At 42.2% G+C, this 24,713-nt stretch overlaps 2 protein-coding genes and 1 long non-coding RNA gene across 5 annotated transcripts in view; 1 reads left to right on the top strand and 2 right to left on the bottom strand.

Moving 5' to 3' along the window:
* The window catches only part of Terf2ip (TERF2 interacting protein), an 8,141-nt gene extending 4,297 nt beyond the window's left edge, over positions 1–3,844 (bottom strand). The window contains exon 1 of the mRNA XM_027933067.2: positions 2,972–3,844. Within this exon, the coding sequence (XP_027788868.1) occupies positions 2,972–3,641 (670 nt within the window). The 5' untranslated portion in view covers positions 3,642–3,844. The remainder of the gene's footprint in view (positions 1–2,971) is intronic.
* Kars1 (lysyl-tRNA synthetase 1) lies at positions 3,801–20,983 on the top strand. 3 transcript variants are annotated; one of them, XM_027933064.2, is made up of 16 exons: positions 3,808–3,908; positions 4,619–4,757; positions 6,491–6,670; positions 9,220–9,379; positions 9,916–10,081; positions 13,774–13,867; positions 14,228–14,414; positions 14,520–14,645; positions 15,937–16,056; positions 16,909–17,071; positions 17,182–17,355; positions 17,795–17,880; positions 18,310–18,395; positions 19,216–19,342; positions 20,046–20,189; positions 20,695–20,983. In XM_027933064.2, the coding sequence occupies exons 3-16, from the start codon at positions 6,525–6,527 to the stop codon at positions 20,791–20,793; spliced, it is 1,878 nt and encodes a 625-aa protein (XP_027788865.2). In that variant the 5' UTR covers positions 3,808–3,908; positions 4,619–4,757; positions 6,491–6,524; the 3' UTR covers positions 20,794–20,983. The 3 variants fall into 3 exon arrangements, with proteins under 3 accessions (XP_027788866.2, XP_027788865.2, XP_027788864.2); XM_027933063.3 differs by lacking the exon at positions 4,619–4,757 and having other exon boundaries at positions 3,810–3,908; XM_027933065.2 differs by lacking the exons at positions 4,619–4,757; positions 6,491–6,670 and having other exon boundaries at positions 3,801–3,908.
* On the bottom strand, positions 11,762–24,713 carry LOC139702760 (uncharacterized). The gene is made up of 3 exons (XR_011705364.1): positions 24,639–24,713; positions 18,713–18,807; positions 11,762–12,252 (listed from the first exon to the last, which is right to left on the bottom strand). It is a non-coding gene; the product is annotated as an uncharacterized lncRNA (long non-coding RNA).

Below are 24,713 nucleotides of genomic sequence, written 5' to 3'. Positions count from 1 at the left end.
AGTGCTCTTGGGAAAATACTTGAGGAAAAGAAGAAAAGCAGGAATGGGCAGGAAGAGTAGTTGAGTTGGAAAAGCATTTCAAGGAGGCTTTAGTCAAATCCAGAGCCAGGAAGGCCTTTCAGAGTTGACTGTGGTTGGGGTAAAGAACAGAGCCTTTATAATTCCACATCAGTCAGTCACTGGATACCTACAAGAGACTTTGGGAGAGGCAACTCTTCCAGCCACTGAAGACAGACCTGGGTGGTTTACCACAATCCACTACGTATCATCTGTAAAAAGAAGGCCCTTCTAACTTTAAACATCCTCTTGTTTCCCTTTTACATTTTGTTCTTTGAGAATTTAACTCTGCTCCTGCTACACTTAACAAAAATTTATGCCATTTATTTATTTATTCATTGTGTACAATGAATCAAAAAAAAAGGGAAAGAAATAAAATAGCAAAAGAGAGGGTTTTTTTTTTTGCAACAAAACTGTTCTGCATCCTGATTTTGGTGGTGTTTACACGATTTAAACGTGTGTTAAAACAAATATAACTAGAAAACAGTTCCTCAAAAAAATTAAACATAAAAATCACCATGTCTAGCAACTGTATTTCTGGTTATATGCCTGAAAGAATTGAAAGCAGGGCCTCAGATACCCATGTTCATAGCAGCATTATTCACAATAGACAAACAATGGAAACAAATGTGGTACATAATATTATTCAACATAAAATCATTCAGTCTTAAAACAGAATTAAATTCTGCACTACAATATGAATGAATGTTGAAGATATTAAGCTAAGAGTAATAAGCCAGATACAGAGTTTCAGTTTTGGAAAAAGATGGTAGCGATGGTTGCACATATGAATGTATTTAAGGCCACCAAACCAAAAACTTAAACCCTTAAAATGGAAAATTTATGTTACACATCTTTTATCATAATAACATTTTTAAATGCATATAATTATATATCCATTCCTCATTTTTTTCTTCTTTTTTTGGGGGGTAAGGGGGTACTGGGAATTTAACCCAGGGGTGCTTTACTACTGAGCCACATCCCCAACCATTTTTTTTTTTTGGGGGGGGGGGGCAGGTACCAGGGATTGAACTCAGGAACATTTAGCCAGTAAGCCACATCCCCAGCCCTATTTTGTATTTTATTTAGAGACAGGGTCTCACTGAGTTGTGTAGGGCCCCACTAAGTTGCTGAAACTGGCTTTGAACCCACGATCCTCCTGCCTCAGCCTCCCAAACCACTGAGATTATAGGCATGTATCACTGTGCCTGCCAGTAGTTTTTAATTTTTAAGTAATAAAATTTGTAAAATACTTCTTAGTCTCTTTGGTTTCTTGACTACCACACCATGTTAATTTGGGGGTGGGTGGGTACTGGGGATTGAACTCAGGGGCCTTCAATCACTGAGCCACACTCCCTGTCCTATTTTGTATTTAGAGACAGGGTCTCAGTCAGTTGCTTAGCGCCTGGCCATTGCTGAGGCTGGCTTTGAACTCATGATCCTCCTGTTTCAGCCTTCTGAGCCTCTGGGATCACAGGCGAGCGCCACCGAGGCTAATATTAAAAAGGGACATTCATCCATATTTTTTCTTAGTCATTTTAGGATTTTAATTTTTACATTTAAATATATGATCATCAAAACATTATTTTTGGCAAGCTATTAGAAACATGGACAAAAATAACAGTTTATTTTTGTCCATGTTCCTAATAGCTTGCCAACAGTTCCAAAATCACTTATTTAAAAGCCCTAACTTCATCTACTGGGATTCTTTCTCATTCCATTTCAGTCATACTATTCTCTTTGTGGCTCTAAGAACACACCAGCTGCACTCCCACCTTGGTGCCCTTTCCTTTTGCTATTCCCTTTACCTGAAACACTCTTCCCCAGATAGTCTCCTGGGTTGCCTTGTAACTTCCTTTGATTTCTGCTCAACCATCCATTTATCAGTGGCTTTCTCTTATCACTATAGAAAATGACCTCCTCCCCATCCCTGATTTATTTTTTCTCTATAGCACTTATAACATGCCCGGCTAGCGTGTTAAGCTCCATGACCACAGAGACTTTTATTTATTGTTATATCCCAGCAGGACAACAGTGTCTGGCACTCAAACATCTGTTGAGTCAATTAATCTGAAATGTCACTTTTACCAAAAACAAAATTCCTACCAAGCATGCTGAACAGGAGAAATAGATTTTTTTTCCTCCTCGGACTTCAACTGTTAGATGGAACAGCCACATAAGCAAAGAAATGGGGGATGGGGAAAGCATGCCTCTTTAAACAAAAGGGTCTGTCACTGAAGTTGCCAATACCAGTTATATGAAAAGTAAAACATCTTAATAGGTTTGGGATGTGTTTTACCATACCTGAATTCCAATTTGCAATTCAAGTGAGTTTAAAAAAAAAAAAAATCACATAAGCAAGACCAGGAGGAGACCCACCAACTAAGGAGAACCTTCTTATGTAAATACCTATTCAATAAAGCCAAAGCACGAAAGTAAACAGATTTGGCGTGCCTTTAAAATTATTTATACTGAATCTGCCAGAACGTAGGAGGAATTTTTTTTTTTAAACGAGTCTTTTTAAATCTCTGAAAATTTCAAGAAGCCGGTTACCCTGTTGTCTTTGGGAAGGAATAGTGGGTAGGAGGGGTGAATTTGCAATTTTCCATTTTGAAACTTTGAATACAAAACATGTTAATAAACTGGACGTCCGCCGGCCGGGTGCAGTGAAGGATGCCCGAACCCCAGCTCCTTGGGAGGCTGAGGCAGGAGGTTGGTGCTTGAGGCCGACCCGGGCAGCACTACGAGACCCTGTCTCAAAACAAAACACCGAAATCTAGTCGTTGGGAAGGTACATTAAAGCGAGAGAGCGAGGGAGAGCGTCCAGAGCTTGGGCAATTCTACCGGATGGCAAGGAGGCGAGGCACGAGCGATGCCAGGCTGGACCTTGACAGCCCACCCCGCGCGGCCTCACCCCCGCTATCCGCGGCCTCCGGGTCCTGCTCGGCCTTGCGCTTGAGCTTCTGGGAGGAGGGGCTCACTGGGGCGTCCCCCAACAGGTACTTGTGCTCCTGGCCGCGCAGGTGCTTCAGGTAGCGGTCCTTGAGGGACTGCCACGAGTGCTGCGTGAGCGAGCTCTTCTCCATCGCCTTCCACAGGGCGTTGCCCGTGACCGAGCTGGGCGAGCGGGCGTTTTCCTTCACGTAGGTCAAGATAGCCACGTCGTCCGCGTCTGTGAAGGCGATCCGCCCCGTGAGCGGCTGCGGCTCGGGCTCCGCGGCGCCCTCAGCGGAAGCCCCGGCTTTGGACTCCGGGGCCTGGTCGGCCGCTGCGCCGGGGCCCAGCCGGTAGGTCTCCAGCTCGAGCCTCTGGTTGCGCTCCACGCAGTCCAAGATGTACTGCGTGGAAATGAAGTCTCCCGAGGCCTCGGCCAGCGCCTCCCCGGGCTGGGCCAGCAGCACGGCCCCGGGCTCCTGCACCCGGCACACAGTGCCGCCGCCATGCAGGATCAGCGTCGACAGCCGGCGCTTGGCCGGGCTGGGCCGCACGTAGAACGACAAGGGGCTGCCGTCCTCCCTCACAAACAGAGTGGAGGAGTGGGTGGGCCCGTTGGGGTCCTTGCCCGATTCCATAGCCTCCGCCATGTCCCTTGCCTTGAACCACAAGAGCTGCCCACTAACTAGCGCTTTAGCACACACATCACATCAGAAACCGAGCTCTGCGCCTGCGCGCCCCCCACCCGCGTGCCAAGAGACCACGCCCCTTTTCCCGGAAGAGGCGGAGCTCCGGCCCCTGACCCGGAAATTGTCGTGTACCCCTCTCGTCACTTTTGAGTCTGACCCTCAAGGGAAGATGGCCACGGTGGAAGGGGCTCAGGTGAAAGTGGATGGCGAGCCGAAACTGAGCAAGAAGTAAGTGTGGCTGTGGGTCGTTAAGCTTTGAAGTCGCAGAATCCAGAGTGCGAAGTGCCTTCAGGCTCCCCGCCAAGTGTTCTATTGCCGGGCTCCTGCCCTCGCGGGTACGCACATGTTGGGTCCCAGCCTCTGCGCCCTGGAAACTACGTCCCCGGGATGCCCCGGGGTCTCCGCAGGGCACTGGAGGGGTCCCCCATTTTACTGCAGGAGAATGCGAAGGAGAAACCCGCTCGAGAACCTAGAGGAGACAGAAAGAAAAAGTGAAACTTCCTTCTCTCCCCACTCTGTCAACTGCTTTCTTTTTATTATGGAGCCACTTCCTAATGAGGAGATTGGAGAAATGCTGAATACCTTAGCTTTTTATAAAAACCTTAGAATTTTTTTTCCCCACCAGGGTTATACTGCACCTCGTGTATGAAAAGGGGTCAGTTCTAAAACTGTCGTGCACCTACCCATCTGGGTTATTCAGAGTATCTATTAGAAATGAGTGAGTGATCAGTGTCCAGCAGTGGAGACTAACTTATCCAGCTAATACACCAAGCTGCCCTTAGTCTGTTGGGTGTTTCTTTGTTAACCACCCAAATCCTTGAAGTGTGTAGGTGAGCATAGATCAAGATTAGCCACCCTTTAACTGGCTGTGTCTTATTTCCTCTGAATAACTACATTCCCTCTCAACCTGGGTTTCCCATTTGAACCACAAAACACAGGCAATGATTTGAATGGTTCTCAGAACCACTCCAGAGGCAGAGGATGGAGGTTAAATACTGCAAACTGTCGTGCTTTGGTGCATTAGCACTTAATCCTCTTGCTGAACCCTGGGAATTATTGAAGACAATTCTAAAATGAGTAAGAATTGATTTTTTTTTTCCTTCTGTCTCTATTTTTATGCTTTGGTGTATATTTGAAAAGCTAGAAGGCAAATGTCTAAATTTATGATTGGTAGCACCCTGTATGTTGTCCTTCATTGTAGCGATTTATGGATTTCTGTCAGTGTTTAGGACATGCTCTTAGGCCTTAGGGAAAATTGGATGCATTTTGATACCTTACATTAGTATTTGAATTTTAGGATTGTAAATCATAGATGCTTTAAAAGCAAGATGCTTAGCAACAGTGCTATTTTAAAGTAAACTGAGATAACTAGTCAATTTTTCTAGTCTTTTCTTAAATACAGCTACACTTTTTTGGGGAAGGTTCCAGGGATTGAACTCAGGAGCACTCGGCCACTGAGCCACATCCCCAGCCCTGTTTTGTATTTTATTTAGAGACAGGGTCTCACTGAGTTGCTTAGCACCTCGCTTTCGCTGAGGCTGGCTTTGAACTTGTGATCCTCATGTCTTAGGCTAGCTGCTGGGATCACAGGTGTGAACCACCGTGCCCAACACAGCTACACTTTTTTTGAGCAATTTTTATGTGCTGGCACCATATTAGATCTATAAAAGTGTTCTGTCTGATCTCAGTAATAACATTGTAAAGTAAGTAGAGATGTTCATTTTTCCCCAGTGAGTGAACTGAGGTGCTAGGCGATTAAATGCATGCTAAAGTTTTCCTTCCTAATGTGTGTTTTGGTACTGATCTATAGCACTGAGGCAGAGATCTAAAATGAAGTTCATATCAAGTCTGTACTGACTGCTGTACTGTCTCACATTGTGTAAAAGAATTTGTTGTTGATATTGTATGTTGTATGCCCCTCTGGTGACCATAGGCTAAAATAATTGTGATTAACATTCCCTTCTATTTCTTGATTTTTCTTGGTCTGAAATTTTTAGTGAGCACCATTTCACTCTAGGTATTGTCCCCAAGTTTTGAGAACAGATGGACTACCTGCCCCAAAGACTCATTCTCAAATGAGATTCCCTCTCAAATTTATTTTAACACAGTAGAGTGTTATCCCTATAATCCCATTGCCTTCGGGTCTCACTGATATGTAAACAATGAAATCTAATGTCCTTCCTGAAATTCACTTTTCCTGCTTATTCTTAGAATTCATCTTGTCTTTGACTCAGATGTTTTCTGTGGCTTCCTTCCTTCCTTCCTTTCTTTTTTTTTTTTTTAATGGGGTTTCACTGCTGTGTTTTGTCTAGGTTGTTCTGGGCTCAAATGAGCCTAGTTCCTCAGCTTTCCAAATAGCTGGGACTATAGACACACACACTACCACATCTATCTATGTGGTGGCTTGCTTTTAGGTAGAGCTTGCATTTGATAGTAGCATTTTCTTCATATTTTATATGCTTTTCATTGACATGAGAGAAATCACACTTTAGGGGCTTCAAAAACACTACCTCACATTCTGTCTTCCATATTATAGAATATTGTGATCGTTTTTACCTGTTGATTGACCTGCATTTGACATTTACCTCCAGTTATGCACCTTTTTTCCATAGCCAGGACAAAGAACATTGTCTGTTACAGTTGCAGCACAGTGTTAAAATAGGGTTACTATCAGTTAAGAGGATCTTAATTTAGATGGAACCCTAAAAGGAGTGCAAACATTGCTCCCCTCCCCGAAATCAAGAGTGCAGTTTGGGTGGGTATATAATGTCTGTCCCCATCTGACACCACATCTCTGTGTTTCCTGCTAGGTGGTGGTAATCATTAGTTCCAGGGTGTTCTGCCATGTTGATGCAAGCTGCTGTAAAGCTTGTTAGGGGGTCCCTGCGTCAAACCTCCTGGGCAGAGTGGGGTCAGAGGGAACTTCGACTGGGTCAACTTGCTCCTTTCACAGCGCTTCACAAGGACAAGCCACTTTCTAATAAAAGAAGGTTGGTGCCCATTACCTTCTTTATTGCTCTGGGAGCAAAAATCCTTTCCCTCAGTTATCTGTTAAGCCCTTGGCCAAGTCTTTGGAATTGTTGCTAAGGAAAAAAAGAGCTCTATAACTAAAATCAATAACCCTTTATCTGCTTTCTCTTTATAAATTCAAATCCCCCTTCTTAGAGTCTTGAGATGATTCTAGATCAGTACTGAGAACAGAATTCTTGTTTGAATAAAGAATTTCTGGTGCCAGTTATTTTCTCTTTTCTGTCTTCCTGTGGTTTAGTTTGCTCTTGAGATTAATTTGGTTCTAGTTTTGGAGCTATCCTTAGGACTTTCATGGGTTATCTTTAGGACTGAGTTAAAAGTTGAATGGAGGGCTGGGGATATAGCTCAGTTGGTAGAGTGCTGGGCTTGCATGCACAAGGCCCTGGATTGGATCCCAAATATATGTATATATCTCATATACACACACAAAAGAGTTGAATGGAAAACAGATTTATTTTAATCCTAGAGAAAACCATATAGACTCTGTTGCCCACTGATTGAATTATAGCAGGATAGGCAACTATTACAAGACGGGTTGTGCCTAGAAAGAGTTGCCTACTTTGAAACCATCAGGATCAGTTTTTCTTGCTTAAAAGATGATCAAGTCGGGCTGGGGTTGTAGCTCAGTGGTAGAGCACTTGCCTAGCATGTGTGAGGCCCTGGGTTCAATTCTCAGTACCACATATAAATAAATAAAAATAAAGGTCCATTGACAACTAAAAAACATTTAAAAAAAAAAAAGATGATCAAGTCAAAATTTCAATTTTTTTAAGTATTTACTTTTTAGTTGTAATTGGACACAATACCTTTATTTATTTATCTTTATGTGGTGCTGAGGATCAAACACAGGGCTTCGCACATGCTAGGCGAGCACTCTACCACTGAGCCACAACCCCAGCCCCCCAAATTTCAGTTTTTTAAATTATTCTCTTTTCTTTTCGTACCAGGGGTTGAACCCAGAGGTGCTTAACCACTGAGCCAAACCCTAATCCTTTTTAGTTTTTATTTTGAGACAAGATCTTGCTAAGATTCTTAGGGCCTCACTAAATTGCTGAGGCTGGCCTTGAACTTGTGATTCTCCTGCCTTGGTCTCTTGAGTCACTGGGATTACAGGTGTGCTCCATCATACCTGGCTAAATTATTCTTAACTCATTGAAAACGAACCAAACAATGCAAACATGTTGCCATGGTTCACTATTGGCAGAATATTCATTTTTAATCCGTGGTTTGAAATGATGATTCATAAATTCTCTTTAAATAATGAGGTATCTCTCTTTACCCAAGTCTATTTATTTCTGGGTCAGATAGCATATGAGATCATAAGGGATACTGAGTTGCCTACTTCCCCCCCACCCCCCACCCTTGCTGGGGATTGAACCCAGGGATGCCATACCACTGAGCTACAACACCAGCCCTTTTTTATTTTTTTTTTTGAGATAGGGTCTCACTAAGTTATTGAGGCTTACCTCGAACTTGTGATCCTACCACCTCACCCTCCCAAGTTGCTGTATGCTACTACACCTGGCCATTGCTTTGATTTTTGAGTCTCACATGACACATATGTGGAATTTGGATGACAATAGATTTGACCAGAAATGTATCCATATTTGTGTGTTTTCTCTGGTAGATGCAGAGAGTAAAGGGTTAAGAGAGCAAGGAATAACTAGACTTAGCTTACATTTGAGTGTTCACTAAATGCCAGGGCCAGGATCATCCTCTTACAAACATCTTAGTCCTCAGACAACAACTGGGAAGAGACTGTCTTGTTTCCATTTTCTAGAAGAGAGAAATTAAGTCATTTCCCCAAGGTCACTTAATTGGTAGGTGTGTCAGAATTTATTAGTCTCAGGCAGTCTGACTAAAGATGGTATATTATCCTCTGTACTCTGCTGCCTTGTACACTGTTCTACCCTGCTCCAAGCCAGGCTCCAGTGGGCAAAAAGTGAGACCAGTGTTAACAGCCATTCTTAGATCAGTTTGTGGGGTGTCTCCTTGATGTCTGTAAAACCCACTCTTTCCCCATCCATGACCTAATTCACTCTTCAATGAGGGGTTGGTAGACAGAGCTGGAACGCTACCTGTAGGAACTGTAGGAACTGCCTCTTCTACAGAGGATACCAGGCAACTGAGATTCAATCCTTGGCTTCAAGGAGCTCCATAGCTTAGGTAGCTCAAGAAAAGCCTATCCTGCTGATTTTCTAGGAAATATTTCTTTCTTAATCCCTAATATTTAGGGATTTCTTGTACCATGCATCTTGGTTTTAGTTGGGACCTAATGCCAAGTTTGGACTGGAAAGCAAAGACTGAAAATGATCTATTGCATCTTTATATTAAGCTTATTTTTTTTCTTAATATCTTTCACATATAGAATTTAGTGACTTAAAAGGCTGGATTTGGTATGGAAGAGCATTTTCCCCAATCTGTTTATATTTTTGGAAAGTGATATGGGGCAGAAGATGGAAGACTCATGAGACAACTTTCACATTTAGTGCTTTCATCTTCCCAACAGTGAACTAAAGAGACGCCTGAAAGCTGAGAAAAAAGTGGCAGAGAAGGAGGCCAAGCAGAAGGAACTCAGTGAGAAACAGCTAAACCAGGCCACTGCTGCTGCCACCAACCATGCCAATGAAAATGGTGTGGGTTCTGAAGAGGAGAGCCTGGATCCAAATGTGAGTCCCCCAGGCTTCTGGTATAGACGACACAGGAAAACTTCTGATAAGGCTTATGGCAGATTCCTGGCGATCAGGCAGTTAAGAGGGACCAGTGACTAAGATAAATAAGAACTAGAATAGGCACTGGACCTTGGGTCATTTCCAGTGGGTAAGGAGAGCCTGTCAGACCATCTGGCTAAAGTCACAGGTCCTGAGTTTCTTATGTCAACTCCTAACAGGCAGCTGGGAAAGTCTAGTACTCTCAAGTGACTAATTACTCTTTTATTATTTTAAGTAGAAATCCAGTTTTTCTTTTTTATTTTGAAATTCTGTCCTTCATTTCCAGTTAGATCTGGCCAGTCTCCATATTTTAAGTGTATGAATATGTATCACGTATTCAGACCTATGATTTCCAGAGTGCAGAGGATTTGGTTAGAGAGAATCTTAATGTTTTGGGGCCCCGCTGAGACAGAAGAATCCTGCTAGATGGGCCACTGGTCTGGCTAGGTTCAACTTCTCACAGGGTTTGTTGTTGTTGTTTGTTTCTTTAACAGCAATACTACAAGATCCGCAGTCAAGCAGTCCACCAGCTGAAGGTCAATGGGGAGGACCCCTACCCACATAAATTCCATGTAGACATCTCACTCACTCACTTCATCCAAGAATATAGTCACCTACAGCCTGGGGATCACCTGACCGACATCACCTTAAAGGTGGCAGGTAGGAAGATTCCCTGGCAGTTTATTGAGCTCCCAAAGTAGGCAGGCCCCATCAGTAACACAAAGGAATGTGTGAGTTGGTCTTGCTTTCAAGTAGGCTGTGTTAGCCTATTGAACTAGGAAAGTACTATTATATCTGTTCATAGAGAGAAGCAGAGCATCCTGGAAGCATGGGTCACATTCCACATCAGGTGATGTACTGAGGAAGGGGCATTCTCTGTGGGGAACTCCTCGCAGCCTGAGGCTGCTGCTATTTCATAGTTCTTTATAAGTACTTCCTTCAACAGTGGGGAACCATGGGCCCAGGCTCCTAAGAATTTCAGTCTTCATTCTGAGAATGCATTATTTCTAGAGCATTGTTATTTGGGGGTTATAGTATCTTGTGTGGGATCTTGTACTTAATTTAAAAAAATCAAATCATGTCTGTTGCCTCCGTTCCCCTCTCCCCAAATAATAATAAAATTATCCATTGTAGAAAATGTAGAACATTCAAAGAAGGAGAAAAAAATTACCCATGGTTCTTCCATCCAGGGAGAACCTCTGCCAACACCTAAATGCCCCCCAAATTTATTCTTTTTCCTTAAAGCCTAATAATTTCACTAAAATATGTCTTGATATTGGTCATTTTGGTTTAGTATTTTCAGGTACGTGTCTTTACATGGTATTTTTAGTCTTTCACATTAGGAAATTTATTTGTGTTTTGTATCTTGTTTTGACATTTTTTGGTACTCGTTTTTTTCTGTATGTTGTTTCTTCGATCCTTTGCAGTAATTGTCATTTTCTTCAAATCCATTTTATCTTTTCTTCATATATGATTTTAAATTTTATTCTCCATTTCATCTTGTTTCTCTTAATGTATTATTTTTTATATATAGTCACTCTTATTTCCTTCTAATTTAATCATTTTTAATTTTTTTTGGGGGGGTGCTGGGGATTAAACCCAGGGGCACTTATATTTTAGTTTGTATTATTATTATTTTTGATACTAGGGACTGAACCCAGGGACACTTAACCACTAAGCCACATCCCCAATCCTTTTTTTGTATTTCATTTAGAGAGGGGGTCTCACTGAGTAGCTTAGGGCCTATTGCTAAGTTTCTGAGGCTGGCTTTAAATTTGCAGTCCTCCTGCCTTAGCCTCCCAAAGCCGCTAGGATTACAGGTGTGCATCACCACGCCCAGCTTCATTTCTGAAAAAAATTTTTACATGGTTTTTAATGTCTTAACTCATTATGAATTGGTTAGGAATTTTTTGTTTTTCTTGGCATGTCTTGAGTGCTTTAATTTTGTCTGTGGGTATGCTATCTATTCATATTCTTATTCTTCTTGTCCCCCTGCCCTGCTGTACTGAAAAAATTGAACTCAGGGATTTGTACATACTAAGCAAGCAGGTACCACTGAGCTACCTCTCAGCCCTTTGTATTTTATTTCAAGACAGGGTCTTGCTAAGTTACACAGGCTGTCTGAAAACTTGTGATCCTCCTGCCTCAGCCTCCTGAGTAGCTGGGATTACAGGTGTGCACCACCCCATGCCTGGCTTTGTTTTTTTATTTTTTATTATTATTGTTATTTTGTTTTTTAAATAATAACTTTGAGTGTGATTTGACCTCAGTGCTTGTATGATGCTTATTTTTACATTAAATTAGTTTTCCTGAATGTTAATAAGAAGGTTAATGTATAGATATTTTCCAACTTCACTATTTTATTTTTGTGAAGTGTTCAGAAATATAGATGTTGACTTTCTGAGATTTCTTAGCTGTCTGTCCTCAATTTCATTTGACTTTCTCTTTTCCTTTATCTCTGTTTTCCTTGTCCTGTTCAATTTGGCCTCTGTTTGGCCTCGTCCTGGGAGAGAACCTGGCTGATAGAGAGTTTCCATGAGTTCCATGAGCTACATTTCTCCGTCCCCTTTGGAGCATTTGTAGTGTAGCCCTACCTTTATGAGAATGGACACATTCTCTCTCAGTTTCAGCTGCTGTCCTCTGGTTAGCCTGGAGGAAAATCTTCATACATTCTCTAGTGAACACCTTTGGCTCTGGGGGCAGTTCTTCAGTTCTCAGATCCATCAGATGCCTCATCCTTCCCCACTGCATTATTCCCATAAGGAGGTTTTAGAGCTCTTGTGCTTTGCCTCAGCCATGATTCGTATTTGGGGCTTCTTTTTTTCTTTTTTCTTTTTTTTTTTTTTTAAAGAGGGAGAGAGAGAGAGAGAGAGAGAGAGAGAGAATTTTTAATATTTATTTTTTAGTTTTCGGCGGACACAACATCTTTGTTTGTATGTGGTGCTGAGGATCGAACCCGGGCCGCACGCATGCCAGGCGAGCGCGCTACCGCTTGAGCCACATCCCCAGCCCTCTTTTTTTCTTTTCTATAAGTGCATTTAGTTTTTAGCTAGTTCATTTCCTGATAACTATTATTTGGGGGTTCTTGAAATTATCTTCCCACACAATTTATCCATGGATTTTTGGCTTTTCCTATCTGGTTGCACTTTGGATTTTTATATGCTATTCAGGAAGATTGAAAGTCTGTGCTGCCACTTGCACTGCCATCCTCTGGGAACTCAGTAAGCATCTTTAAAGCCATATCTTGCCAAGTCTGGTGGCATATGCACAGTTACTTGGGAGGCTGAGGCTGAAGGATTGCAGGTTTGACACCAGCGTGAGCAACTTAGTGAGGAGCTGTAGCCAAAGTTCAATATTTATTTTCTAATTTTTGGCAGACACAACATCTTCGTTTGTGTGTGGTGCCGAGGATCAAACCCAGGCCGCACGCATGCCAGGCGAGCGCGCTACCGTTTGAGCCACATCCCCAGCCCGAGACTTCATCTCAAAATTAAAAAGTAAAAAGGCTGGGGATGAGCTGGACAGGGTGGCACACACCTATAATCCCAACAACTCAGGAGCCTGAAGCAGGAGGATCACGAGTTCAAACCCAGTCTCAGCAATTTAGTGAGACCCTGAGCACCTCAGCCAGACTCTGTCTTTAGTAAAATATATTTAAAAAAGGGCTGGGACAGGGCTGGGGTTGTTGCTCAGTGGTAGAGCTGTTGCCTCAAACATGTGCCTCATGTGTTCGATCCTCAGCACCACATAAAAACAAATAAATAAAGGTATTGTGTCCATCTACAACTGAAAAGATATTTTAAAAAATGGGGGGAGTTGGGGATGTGGCTTGGTGGTTAAGCACCCCTGGGGTCAATCCCTGGTACAAAAAAAAAAAAAACTAGGGATAAGACAGGTACAGTGGTGCCCTCCTGTAATCCCAGTGTCTCAAGGGGCTAAGGCAGAAGGATCACAAGTTCAAGACCAGCCTCAGAAACTTAACAAGGTCCTAAACAACTTAGTGAGACCCTGTGGGGGACTGGAGATACACCTCAATGGTAAAGCATACATCTTCCACCCCCCCCACCCCCGCTTCCCCCACTTAAATCATTCACATAGAAAAAGGAGGGGCCTGGGAATGTAGTGTGGTAGTAGATTACTCCTAGGTTCAGTCCCCAGTACTGCAAAAACAAGTTATCTCCCTACACATCTTTGGTTTTAATGCAGATCATTGGCATGAAGAGAAAGGAATTCTGGACCTCGGGCCACAATCAGATTGCTTTGCCTTATGTTGCAGAGGGAACTTTTTCTGCACTGATACCACGAAATGGTTTCTGGTCCATTAGTCAGTATTTTTATTCTTCTTTTTCTAGGTAGGATCCATGCTAAAAGAGCTTCTGGGGGAAAACTAATCTTCTATGACCTTCGAGGAGAGGGGGTCAAGTTGCAAGTCATGGCCAATTCCAGGTACATAGAAGTATACTGTTTCAATCCCTTCTGTGCTGGCCTAGAGGAACACAGTTTGGGACAGCTGCTGATGTCTTATTTTCTCATTGGTACTTGAAGTTAGGATAAGAAGGAAGGGCAAGGTTGGGTAAGGCTGAGAAGAAGATAAAAAGACCATCTGTGCACCTGGAAAGTAATGACTGCTTTCCAGTTGCATGACAACTAAAATAAAAAGATAATCCTTTTTAGCAGTTAGCCATGAATCTGAGATTCTTCTTGGGTTCATTAAGCACTAAACAGTTGAGTTAGAGTTCTATAGTAAACCTGTGGCCAGTATTAATTTGAAATAATGTACAATGAGTTACATTTACTTTCACTCAGGAATTACAAATCAGAGGAAGAATTTATTCATATCAATAACAAACTGCGTCGGGGAGACATAATTGGAGTTCAGGGGAATCCTGGAAAAACCAAGAAGGGCGAGCTGAGTATCATTCCCTATGAGATCACACTGCTCTCTCCCTGCTTGCATATGCTACCTCATCTTCACTTTGGCCTCAAAGACAAGGTAAGCTCTCATAATCTGCTAGCTGTAGCACAAAGATGCATTCCATTTTTTTTTTTCATATCACTGAATCAAACCAGTGATTTCTAACTGCTGCTTTTGGTTTAGGAAACAAGGTATCGTCAGAGATACTTGGACTTGATCCTGAATGACTTTGTGAGGCAGAAATTTATCATCCGCTCTAAGATCATCACATACATAAGAAGTTTCTTGGATGAGCTGGGATTTCTAGAGGTAATGGAGGGATGGAGGATGAAGGTTCCTTAGGTGACGTAATGAGCCACCTTGCCATGTTTGTCTCTTACGATCCCTTCCCTTCTCCTTTCCAAGCCATTTTCTATATCAGTTTCCTTCATGCCTAATGAGACCATCTTTTTTTTGGGGGGGGGGGGGCATTGTCTTTGTTGTACCTTATTTATTTAGCATTCTGACTCCCAAAATAATGAGCAAGGTGTAGGGCATCTACATGTATGTCATGTTCAATATGTTATCAAGTCATTATGGGTTTTTAGCATTAAAAAATATTTTTTAATTGTATGAAAAAGACAGGTGTATGTAGTGTGAAACAAAGTAAATAGAAGCAAATGTGAAAGTACCTTTTGCTTCTTTTAACTAACTTCCTTCCCCAAACTGGAGCATTAAAATGTATTCTTTCTTACCATTTACTATGCATATATGCATACACAGTATAAATGGAGTATGTGTGTGTAAATGTTTTGAAAGCTTGTTTTAATTTTTGCTTTAACTATAAATGGAGTCACATTCTCTATTATAATGAACCTACCCTTCCACTTCATATATTTTGGAGCCTTTGTTCCTCACATGTACTGGGGATTGAACCAGGGGTGCTTAACTACTGAGCAACACCCCTCACCCTTTTTATTTTTTTATTTTAACACAGAGTCTTTCTAAGTTGCTTAGGCCCTTAGCCTCCTGAACTGCTGGGATAACACCACCCCCTGTCCTCCCACACACATTCCTTTTAAATGAGGCATAATTTATTGCTTCTCCTATTAATAATTTAGGTTATTTTTGGTTTTCGTCTATATTAAATATTTCAGTGAACATCTTTATGCACACATGCAAGTGTTTCTGCAAGATGAATCCCTAGGGGCTTGGGATATAGCTCAGTTGGTAGAGTGCTTGCCTTATATGCACACAGCCCTGGGTTCAATCCCCATCATCACAAAAAAAAAAAAAAAGAAGAAGAAGAAGAAAGAAAGAAAAATAGATGAATCCCTAGAAGTAGAATAACTCCAAGGATGTAAGCAGTTAGATTTATGATAAATACTGCAACTGAATTCAAGAAACGCTGTAGCCATTTAGATTACCATTTTTAGCTTATGAAAATTTGTGATCCTGTGTGTTATTAATGGAAATGAGACACTAATCTAGAAAATGAAGCAATCTATATTTCTTTGTCAAGCACATGTTACTGTTGAACTCACTTTTACTTTGAGATGTGATGTTGAAAGCATGGTCCCTGATTATATGAAAACTTAATGTTTCTCTCTGTCTTCTTAAGATTGAAACTCCTATGATGAATATCATCCCAGGAGGAGCTGTAGCCAAGCCTTTCATCACTTACCACAATGAGCTGGACATGAACTTATATATGAGAATTGCTCCAGAACTGTACCATAAGGTAGTCAATAATAACCCATTTCCTTAAAGAAGCTGTAGACTGGAAAATAATCGGCTAGCTAGGTATAATCAGAAACAATAGTAGTATTTAATAGCAGGGGAATGTTCTGATATTTCAGGTTTATGAGTGTAATACTTCTAGAATTTCTCTACAAGGTCAGTAGAGCCTTGCAGTGCAGAGTGCAGAAGGATTGTCTTTCTCAGGTAACAGATATACCTACTTTGGTTCCTCTAAAATGTTTAAGTTTATAGTTTATATCTGATTTTAGTCTTTTGTCAAAGAAAGATCAAAGCCTATCATTCTGGTTTCTTAGTTGTAGACAACAGAACTTGTTAACTAGTTTAAAGGAAAATAAAAATTTATTCATCTGTATGAGGAAGTTCACAATCTCTAAGACAATCAGGCAGTTAGGCTTGGAGACCACATAACTAAGAATGATGCTGAATCATATTTCATGTAGAACATGGTGTCTTTTCTTCTAGGCATAGGTCACTGCTACTATCTGTAAAAGGTGGATATCTGATCCCTTTCACCAAAATTAATTTTGTGCAATACCTACATCTTCTTTTAGTAGCTACCATGTTAAAAGTCTCACAATTGTGTCTGATTGGTTGGAGCTTGGTCACTTACTTGTTGCCTAACCCAAGATGCTTCTTTGGAGAGGCCCAGACTCACAAGGAGACAGGGCAGGGAGATACAGAAAGAGTGTTCATAAGTCCTAGGTAGCCAAAAAGAATGACATCTGTTCACTACAAGGGTCTAAATAGAGCAGGTATAAGCTGTGATAACCAGTTAGTAGATAGAAACTTTTAGACATGACTTCCTCCTCTGAGTATGGCCATGTGTTGTCAGATGCTGGTGGTTGGTGGCATTGACCGGGTTTATGAAATTGGACGCCAGTTCCGGAATGAAGGGATTGATTTGACTCACAATCCTGAGTTCACCACCTGTGAGTTCTACATGGCATATGCAGACTATCACGATCTCATGGAAATCACAGAGAAGATGGTTTCAGGTGAGTCCTGCTCACTTTATCTTTCAAATTTGTCTGTGGGGGCAGGTGTGCTGCTTCAAGAGGAGAGTTTCTTGGGCTTCATTCTTTTGAAATGGCCTGTTTCTCTTCAGGAATGGTGAAGAACATTACAGGCAGTTACAAGATCACCTACCACCCAGATGGCCCAGAGGGCCAAGCCTACGAGATTGATTTCACCCCACCTTTCCGGAGAATCAGCATGGTAGAAGAGCTTGAGAAAGCCCTGGGGGTGAAGCTGCCGGAAACAAACCTCTTTGAAACTGAAGGTAAAATAATAGTTCTCTATTTTATAGCCTGTCTTCCTGTTCAGCCCCAAATTTGATTGGGTCAGAGCTAAAATTTCTTTTTTTTTTTTTTTTTTTTTTTAATTTTTTTTTTAAGAGAGAGAGAGAATTTTTAATATTTATTTTTTTAGTTTTCGGCAGACACAACATCTTTGTTTGTATGTGGTGCTGAGGATCGAACCCGGGCCGCACGCATGCCAGGCGAGCGCGCTACCGCTTGAGCCACATCCCCAGCCCAGAGCTAAAATTTCTACATCATTCTCTTTTTTGGCTTTATTGTTGTGTGTTTTGCAATGCTGGGGATTGAACCCAGGGCTCACACATGCTCTACTACTGAGCCACGTTCCCAGCCCCCTCTTTATATGTTTTTACTGGGCTAATGTAATGTGTCTTGTCCTAACTTTTACATTTGTTACCACAGAAACTCGCAAAATTCTTGATGATATCTGTGTGGCAAAAGCTGTCGAATGCCCTCCACCTCGGACCACTGCCAGGCTCCTTGATAAGGTTAGAGGCCATGCTCTATCATGTGCTCCTATCTGTAGGAAACAGTTCACACTGCGAAGAGTTCATTTTTGCAGCTTCATAGGAAAACCGTAGAGGAAATAAAAGAATTAAGAACATGGTGATACACTCTTGAAATCCCAGCACCTCCAGAGACTGAGGCAGTTTGAAGCCAGCCACAGCAACTTAGTGAGACCCTGTCTCAAAATAAAAAAGGTCCCTGGGTTCAATCTCGAGTACCAAAAATAAAAACTGTTATACTAAGTTTTGTGCCAAGTAGTTCATGTGTATTATCTCAGCTAGTCCTTTCCCGTCTTTGAAAAAGCTATAGGATAAATCCATCTGGGTGGGAGCTGAGGTCTCCTCTTGGGCTAAGACTATCAAAATACTATTCAGAAGTGACATCTAGTTCTGTTTTGCTTTCTGATTAAGCTTGTTGGGGAGTTCCTGGAAGTGACATGCATCAATCCTACATTCATCTGTGATCACCCGCAGATAATGAGCCCTTTGGCTAAATGGTAAGATATAGCATGGTATTTTAGTTACCTATTTCTGCATAACCACCCTAAAACTTAGTAGTGTAAAATAGTTTTTTTTTTCCAGGATTTCCTAGGTTTGACTAGTTGGTGTTCTCCATGTAATGTTGGCTAGGATAAATCAGGTGGCTTTTTTCAATGGGGAATTCTTCTGCCAGGGAACTTTGGTTCTTCTCCCCATGGTCTACCAGATGGCCTCTGGTAGCACGGCCTGAGCTTCCCTTCAGCATAGCCAAGCCTTAACATGCAAAATACATATCAAGTGAGGCACACATCAAGTGTGCCATAGTGGTACTCACCTGTATCCCAGTGACTTGGAAGGTTGAGACAGGAGGATCACAGGTTTGAGGCGAGCCTCAGCAACTTTGCAAGGCCATAGCAACTTAGTGAGACCCTGTCTCAAAAAAAAAATAAAAAGGACTGGGGATGTAGCTCAGTGGTAAAGTGCCCTTGGGTTCAATCTGCAATACCAGAAAAAAACCAGCAAGCTTCAGCTAATACCCCATTGACCAAACCAAGTCATGGCCTGCCCACAGTTCAAGTGAGCGGGATGCAGAAGGTCATGAATATAGGAGGTATGGTTCCATGTAACTGTCCGCCACACTGCTTATACGAAGCTAATCATATTTTCCTGGTTCTCTCACCCTCTTCACTATTACATGAAATGATTTGGTGCTGAGACTACATGTAGGCTTCAGGTTGTCATCGTACTTTTCAGTCTACTTTAATTCAGGAGCTCTTGTAACAGATGTTAAGTTAGGGGCATGGATATGCAACCTTCTCTATGGTCTTCTGTGCCCAGGCACCGCACCAAAGAGGGTTTGACTGAACGCTTTGAGCTATTCGTCATGAAGAAGGAAATATGCAATGCCTACACTGAGCTGAATGATCCCATGAGGCAGCGGCAGCTGTTTGAAGAACAGGCCAAGGTAAGAAAAGAGAGTGCAGACAAAGGCACATTTCACCACCTAACTCGGTCACCAGAAGATAGCAGCCTTCACCCCGGTCTGTGTCAGTGTGCACACAGACCAAACAGAAAGAATGATAAGCACAACCTTTGTTGGAGGAAGTCACATTTCAAGGTGGAAACTTTGGTTTTTGACTGAATAACACACAGAAGATTTTATGTGTGGGGAACATGATATTTGTCTTAAAAATACATTTGCCTAACAAGAACGTTATTTTTCTTGGATTGTATATTTATTGAAGTGGCTTGGAAATGAGGCAGATAAAGATATAAAGAAGACAGAAACCCAGCAGGCTGCCTGAACTATCACTGCCACCAATGGGTGGTCTCAGGAAATGAGAGAAGGACTCTTAGATCATCATATAGTCTTTTGAGAATTAGTCTCACTGAGAGTTCCAGAGTCCCAAGCAGTGGAGTCATTTTAGAGAATTTTTATGCATCTGAGATAGAATTCATCAGTTCAGATCTCCAGGTTTTTGGAAAAAAGAGAAACAAACAAACAAACAACAACAAAAATCAGATCAATCCTGGAGTTAACTGGGAAATCCCAGTTTCCAGTAAGTCTTGAGTGCTAGGAGGTACTCCTTCAGATGTTTCATTGTGTTCATTTGGACATTGATATGTCCTGGAAGAGTGTCATCTTTTGGTTCTTTTTATTCTTCTAGGCCAAGGCTGCTGGTGACGATGAGGCCATGTTCATAGATGAAAACTTCTGTACTGCCCTGGAATATGGGCTGCCCCCTACAGCTGGCTGGGGCATGGGCATTGACCGCATCACCATGTTTCTCACAGATTCCAATAACATCAAGGTACACAGCAGCCCTCCATAGCACACACTGCCCAAAACTCTATTGTGTTGGAAGCAGAGCATGTGGCCCAGGAGAAAAAGAAAAGTTTCGGGGGTACTGGGAGGAGCTGTTGGAGGAGGTGGCTCCACGGGAGGCAGCTGAGAGCAATCTGACTTTAGAGGATTTAGTTTCTCCCTATGAGCAGGAGGAATACTGATTATTTGCATTTCAAGAGTTTCCAGGAGAGTGCTGAGCTCTCTACAGGTGTTAGTTCATTTAATTTAAGTGAGCCCTGTTAAGTGTGGAAACCCGATTTTTGTCCAATTTTAATAGCATGCATGTTTACTAATTCTATGGCACCCTAAATAGTGCTGTGCATTCGTTCTCTTCCATCTGTTACTGAGAGGGACTGAGTTGAAATAAAAAAAACACGTTGATTTTTTTAGTGGATTTGGGTGGTAACATTAACAGAGGCAAAAGGAATAGAATGCCTCCTAGCTTCAAAATGCATCTTTATCTCCTATAGGAGGTACTCCTGTTTCCTGCTATGAAGCCCGAAGACAAGAAGGAGACTGTAACAACCACTGATAAACTGGAAGGCACAACAGTTGGCACTTCTGTGTAGAAAACAGTTCCAGAGCATGTAATCAGGAATCCTTGCATTTCTGCAAAAGATCAGGTCTACGAGGGAATTCTTTTATGTTGCCATCTATTTGACTATCATAGTTCCGTTCAGCCACCAGAAGAGAGAAGATGAATTAAGAGTTTCTTTTTACTCCTTGTTACCAAATAAACCATTTGTCTCTATCTTTGAACTGGTAACTCTTTACTCAGACTGCTGGTTCAATGAATGCTTAGGATTGTCTCATCTTATTCTTGGAACAAATTTGTATTACTGTCTGCTCTGTGTGGGCATTGTTTTAAGGGATTTGGGGGCACAGCAGTGAACAAAAGTCAAACCACTGCTTTCATGGAATTTGTATTCTTTTTGGTTGGGGCAGCAGTAGGAGAAATAGACAAGAAACAAGTAAACAGGTATTCTTTCTGGTGGGGGTACACACAAAGAAGAAAAAGAACAGGGTGAGGGGACAGAGGTGCTATTCTGGATGTGGATGGGGAGTGCTATTTTGAATATGGCTATCAAAAATAGCTGTGCTATGGGACAATTAAGTAAAGATCTGGAAAGAGAGATGAGTGGGAAAAGGGCAGTCCAGACTAGAGAACCATATTTTTGAGGAATAGCAAAGGGATTAGTAAAGGACAGTGAGGGGCCAGATTGTACAAGCCTGTGATAGTCACAGAATTATTTCATAATGAGCAAGATGGAAAGCCATTGGAGAGCTGAGCAGAGAATTACTTTTAAGGATGATTCTAGTTAGTGTGTGAAGAGCAAGAGTGAAAGCAAGCTGTTGTACTAGGCTGGGGAGAGAGAGCTTAGTTTTGGGTGTTAGCGATGGAAATTGTTGCACTTCACCGGTTTCTGAGGGCAACAGAATTGGCTGATGAGATGTGGGATGAGAAAAAATGTATTTCAGGGTTTCAGTTCTGAACAACTAGAAAAGTAGAGTCACCATTTACTGAGATGGGAAAAACTCAGGGAATGCATGTTTAAGAAGGAAAGAAGAGAGTTTGGTTGGGACCTATTAAGTTTGTCATAACTTTTAGACATGCAGGTGGAGATGATCCTGTCAATAGGGAGCCTGAAATTTTCTCATTTTTAGCTTAATTCAGCAGGGCTGAGAATGACATGACAGGGTGTGGCTGAGAGCCTGTTGTTAGAATGGAGCCCCTTCTCCCTGACATGGAAGCAGCTGGAGAGACCAGTATTCAGAAGAGTCATGTATCAGAAAGCACTCGTCATTTGCACCTCAGCAAGTGTCCTAGTTTGGGAGTTGCCAGTCTACTTTCATAGAGCAGGTTTCTACTGCTGTAGTTGGTAAAATGATCTAAGTCTGCAGCATATCTAACTGGGAACTACTGGGAGTGTGGAGCATCCCCACTCCTATGGATAGTTAAGCTATGGATAACCAGATCGTTTTTAAAAAAGAAACACTTCCAATATGGTACATCCTCAGAAAGGCAATGTTAATTAAGATGGAGAAAGCCAACCCTCCGTTGGGAGTGTGTAGAGGATAAAGACCAGATAAGGGACTGGGCTGTGGCAACACTGTCAATGTGGACCATTGGAAAAAGCTATCAGGACTGATGAAATTATTAGTGACCTAAAGATTTATTCAGCAGGCTGGAAACAGAAACCAGCTGTCTGGCCTAAGCCTCTGGGAATGGAGGAATACATAGCAGTAAACTTGTATGTGGGGTTTATCAGGAAACTGACAAACAGGATGAAAGCTAGAAGGGAATAGAAAGAGTCCTCATTAACAATTGAAGGCTGACAGTTTGCTGACTTCTATACTAGAGTAAGCAGAAACACGTGGTCCCAAACTTTTAAGTTCTAGACTTGTAAGGAAAGATTTTAAAAAATCATCCACCAAAATTTGTATAAAATGCCAGCTCTGGTAAACGCTTTGAAGAAATCCATGGGTTACTGAGCAACTGACAAACTGAGGTAGGAAAGGTTTGTTTCTCTGAGGACATTAGAGTTGAGATCTAAAGGAAAGTCAACGAAGGAGGAGGGTGTTACCATGATATGGAAACAGTACAAAGGCCTTATGGTAGAAAGGAGCACAGAAATAAAGCAAAGATACTAGATAGATAATCTGAGTACAGAAACCTAAAGAAATAGGACACCCGGTGAGACAGGAAGAGGCTGGGCATTCAGGGCTCTGAGCCCTACTATGTAGGGTTTTCTGTTTACTAAAAGTGCTGGGAGCTGGGAGGGCGCAGTGGTGCACTGTAATTCCAGCAGCTCAGTAGAGCACTTGCCTCACATGCTAGAGGCCTGGGTTTGCTCCCTGGCCATTGAATGCCTGCTATTTAGCCGCCTCAAGATAGATGGGGATTGACCTAGAGCAGTAAAACCTAAGGTTGAAAGACTTCATTTTCCCATGTCCTCTAGGTCTCTTAGGCAAAGAAAAAGGCCTTATGGTTGAGTTTCAAACAACCTCATGGGTGGTGTCAGTGTTTGTCCTAAGGGTGCATAGAATTCTAAACAGTGCTACACTTAAGATCAAGACCCAGACTAGTTGGGCATAGTGGTGTACGCCTGTAACCTCAGCGACTTGGGATGCTGAGGCAGGAGGAGTGCCTCAGCCACAGCAAGGCACTAAGCAACTCAGTGAGACCCTGTCTCTAAATAAGATACAAAAAAAGGGCTGGAGATGTGGCTCAGTGGTTGAGTGTCCCTGAGTTCAATCCCCAGTTACCATCCCACCCCACCCACACAAAAGTGCTGGGAATCCACTGAAGTATTTAAGCAGGGGGGTGCCATCACAGTGTGGTTTGAAGAGACCAGTCAGGCTTCTATAGAAATAAATGGGAGTTAGACAAGAAAAAGGTGAAAATTCAGAGATTAGAAATCAACCTTAGAAAGAGTACAGTGGCTTGGATAAGAGATTGCCTTGGAAGTACAAAGCAGCAGATGTGTTCAAGATAGGAAGTAAGATCAACAGGACATGGCAATGGATTGGACTGTGTGTGTGTGTGTTAAGAGAAATGATGAGGGCGCTCATATTTTACTTTATACAGCTAGGTTGACCGTAATATCAATCCCTGAGGTGAAAGAATGCTTCAAGATGACCTCACCCCACACACTGGAATGTGTGTGACAGAATGGAGAGATGCATATTAATGATTTTTGGGGAGAGAAATGGCAAGCAGTGTCCTTAGCTTTGGAGGAGGGCTGTAGTTCTTTTCCTCTGAGCTAGACAGAAGGACCAGGTCAAGCAAGTAGCACTTATGCCTCTTTTTTTTTTGGGGGGGGGGGGGGCGGAGGCACCAGGGATTGAATTCAGGGGCCACTAAGCCACATCTCCAGCCCTATTTTGTATTTTATTTAGAGGCAGGGTCTCACTGAGTTGCTTAGCATCTCGTTTTTGAACCTCAGCCTCCCAAGCCACTGGGATTACAGATGTGCGCCATCGCGTCCCTCTGCCTCTAACTTTTGATGGATTCAGGAAGAAAAATGAGTTTTCTCACCTTTAGCAATTGAGGTATATAATTGCTGGATGGTAAAGTTTTCTGAGCTCTCTAGACAGCTATATTTCCTATAGCTGGCACACTGGAGGCTTTAGATCCACCCTGCCCACTACAGTAGCCATCAGCCACGTGTGGCTATAGATAAATTGAAATGTGATCGCTTCAAATTTAGATGCAATTGTAAAATACACACCAAATTTCTTAAACAGTATGAAAAACTAATATATGATTCACACTACTATTTTTTTTAATATGGCTACTAGAAAAATTTAACTACAGTAGCTCTAATTATATTTCTATGGAAAAGTGCTCGTTTAGACAGAAATCCAAACCAGAATTCAAAGATACATCATCCTATTTCAAACCGCATCTCACCTGCAGAGGTCTCCCATCAGCGGGTTTCTCGCGAACCTAAGTGTGCGGCAGAGGCCGCAGGACTCTAAGGGCGGG

The sequence above is a fragment of the Marmota flaviventris genome, chromosome 18 (genome assembly GCF_047511675.1).
Source record: "Marmota flaviventris isolate mMarFla1 chromosome 18, mMarFla1.hap1, whole genome shotgun sequence".
Taxonomy (NCBI): Eukaryota; Metazoa; Chordata; class Mammalia; order Rodentia; family Sciuridae; genus Marmota; species Marmota flaviventris.
Note: the sequence above shows the minus strand (reverse complement) of the source record. Positions and strands in the feature narration are given on the sequence as shown.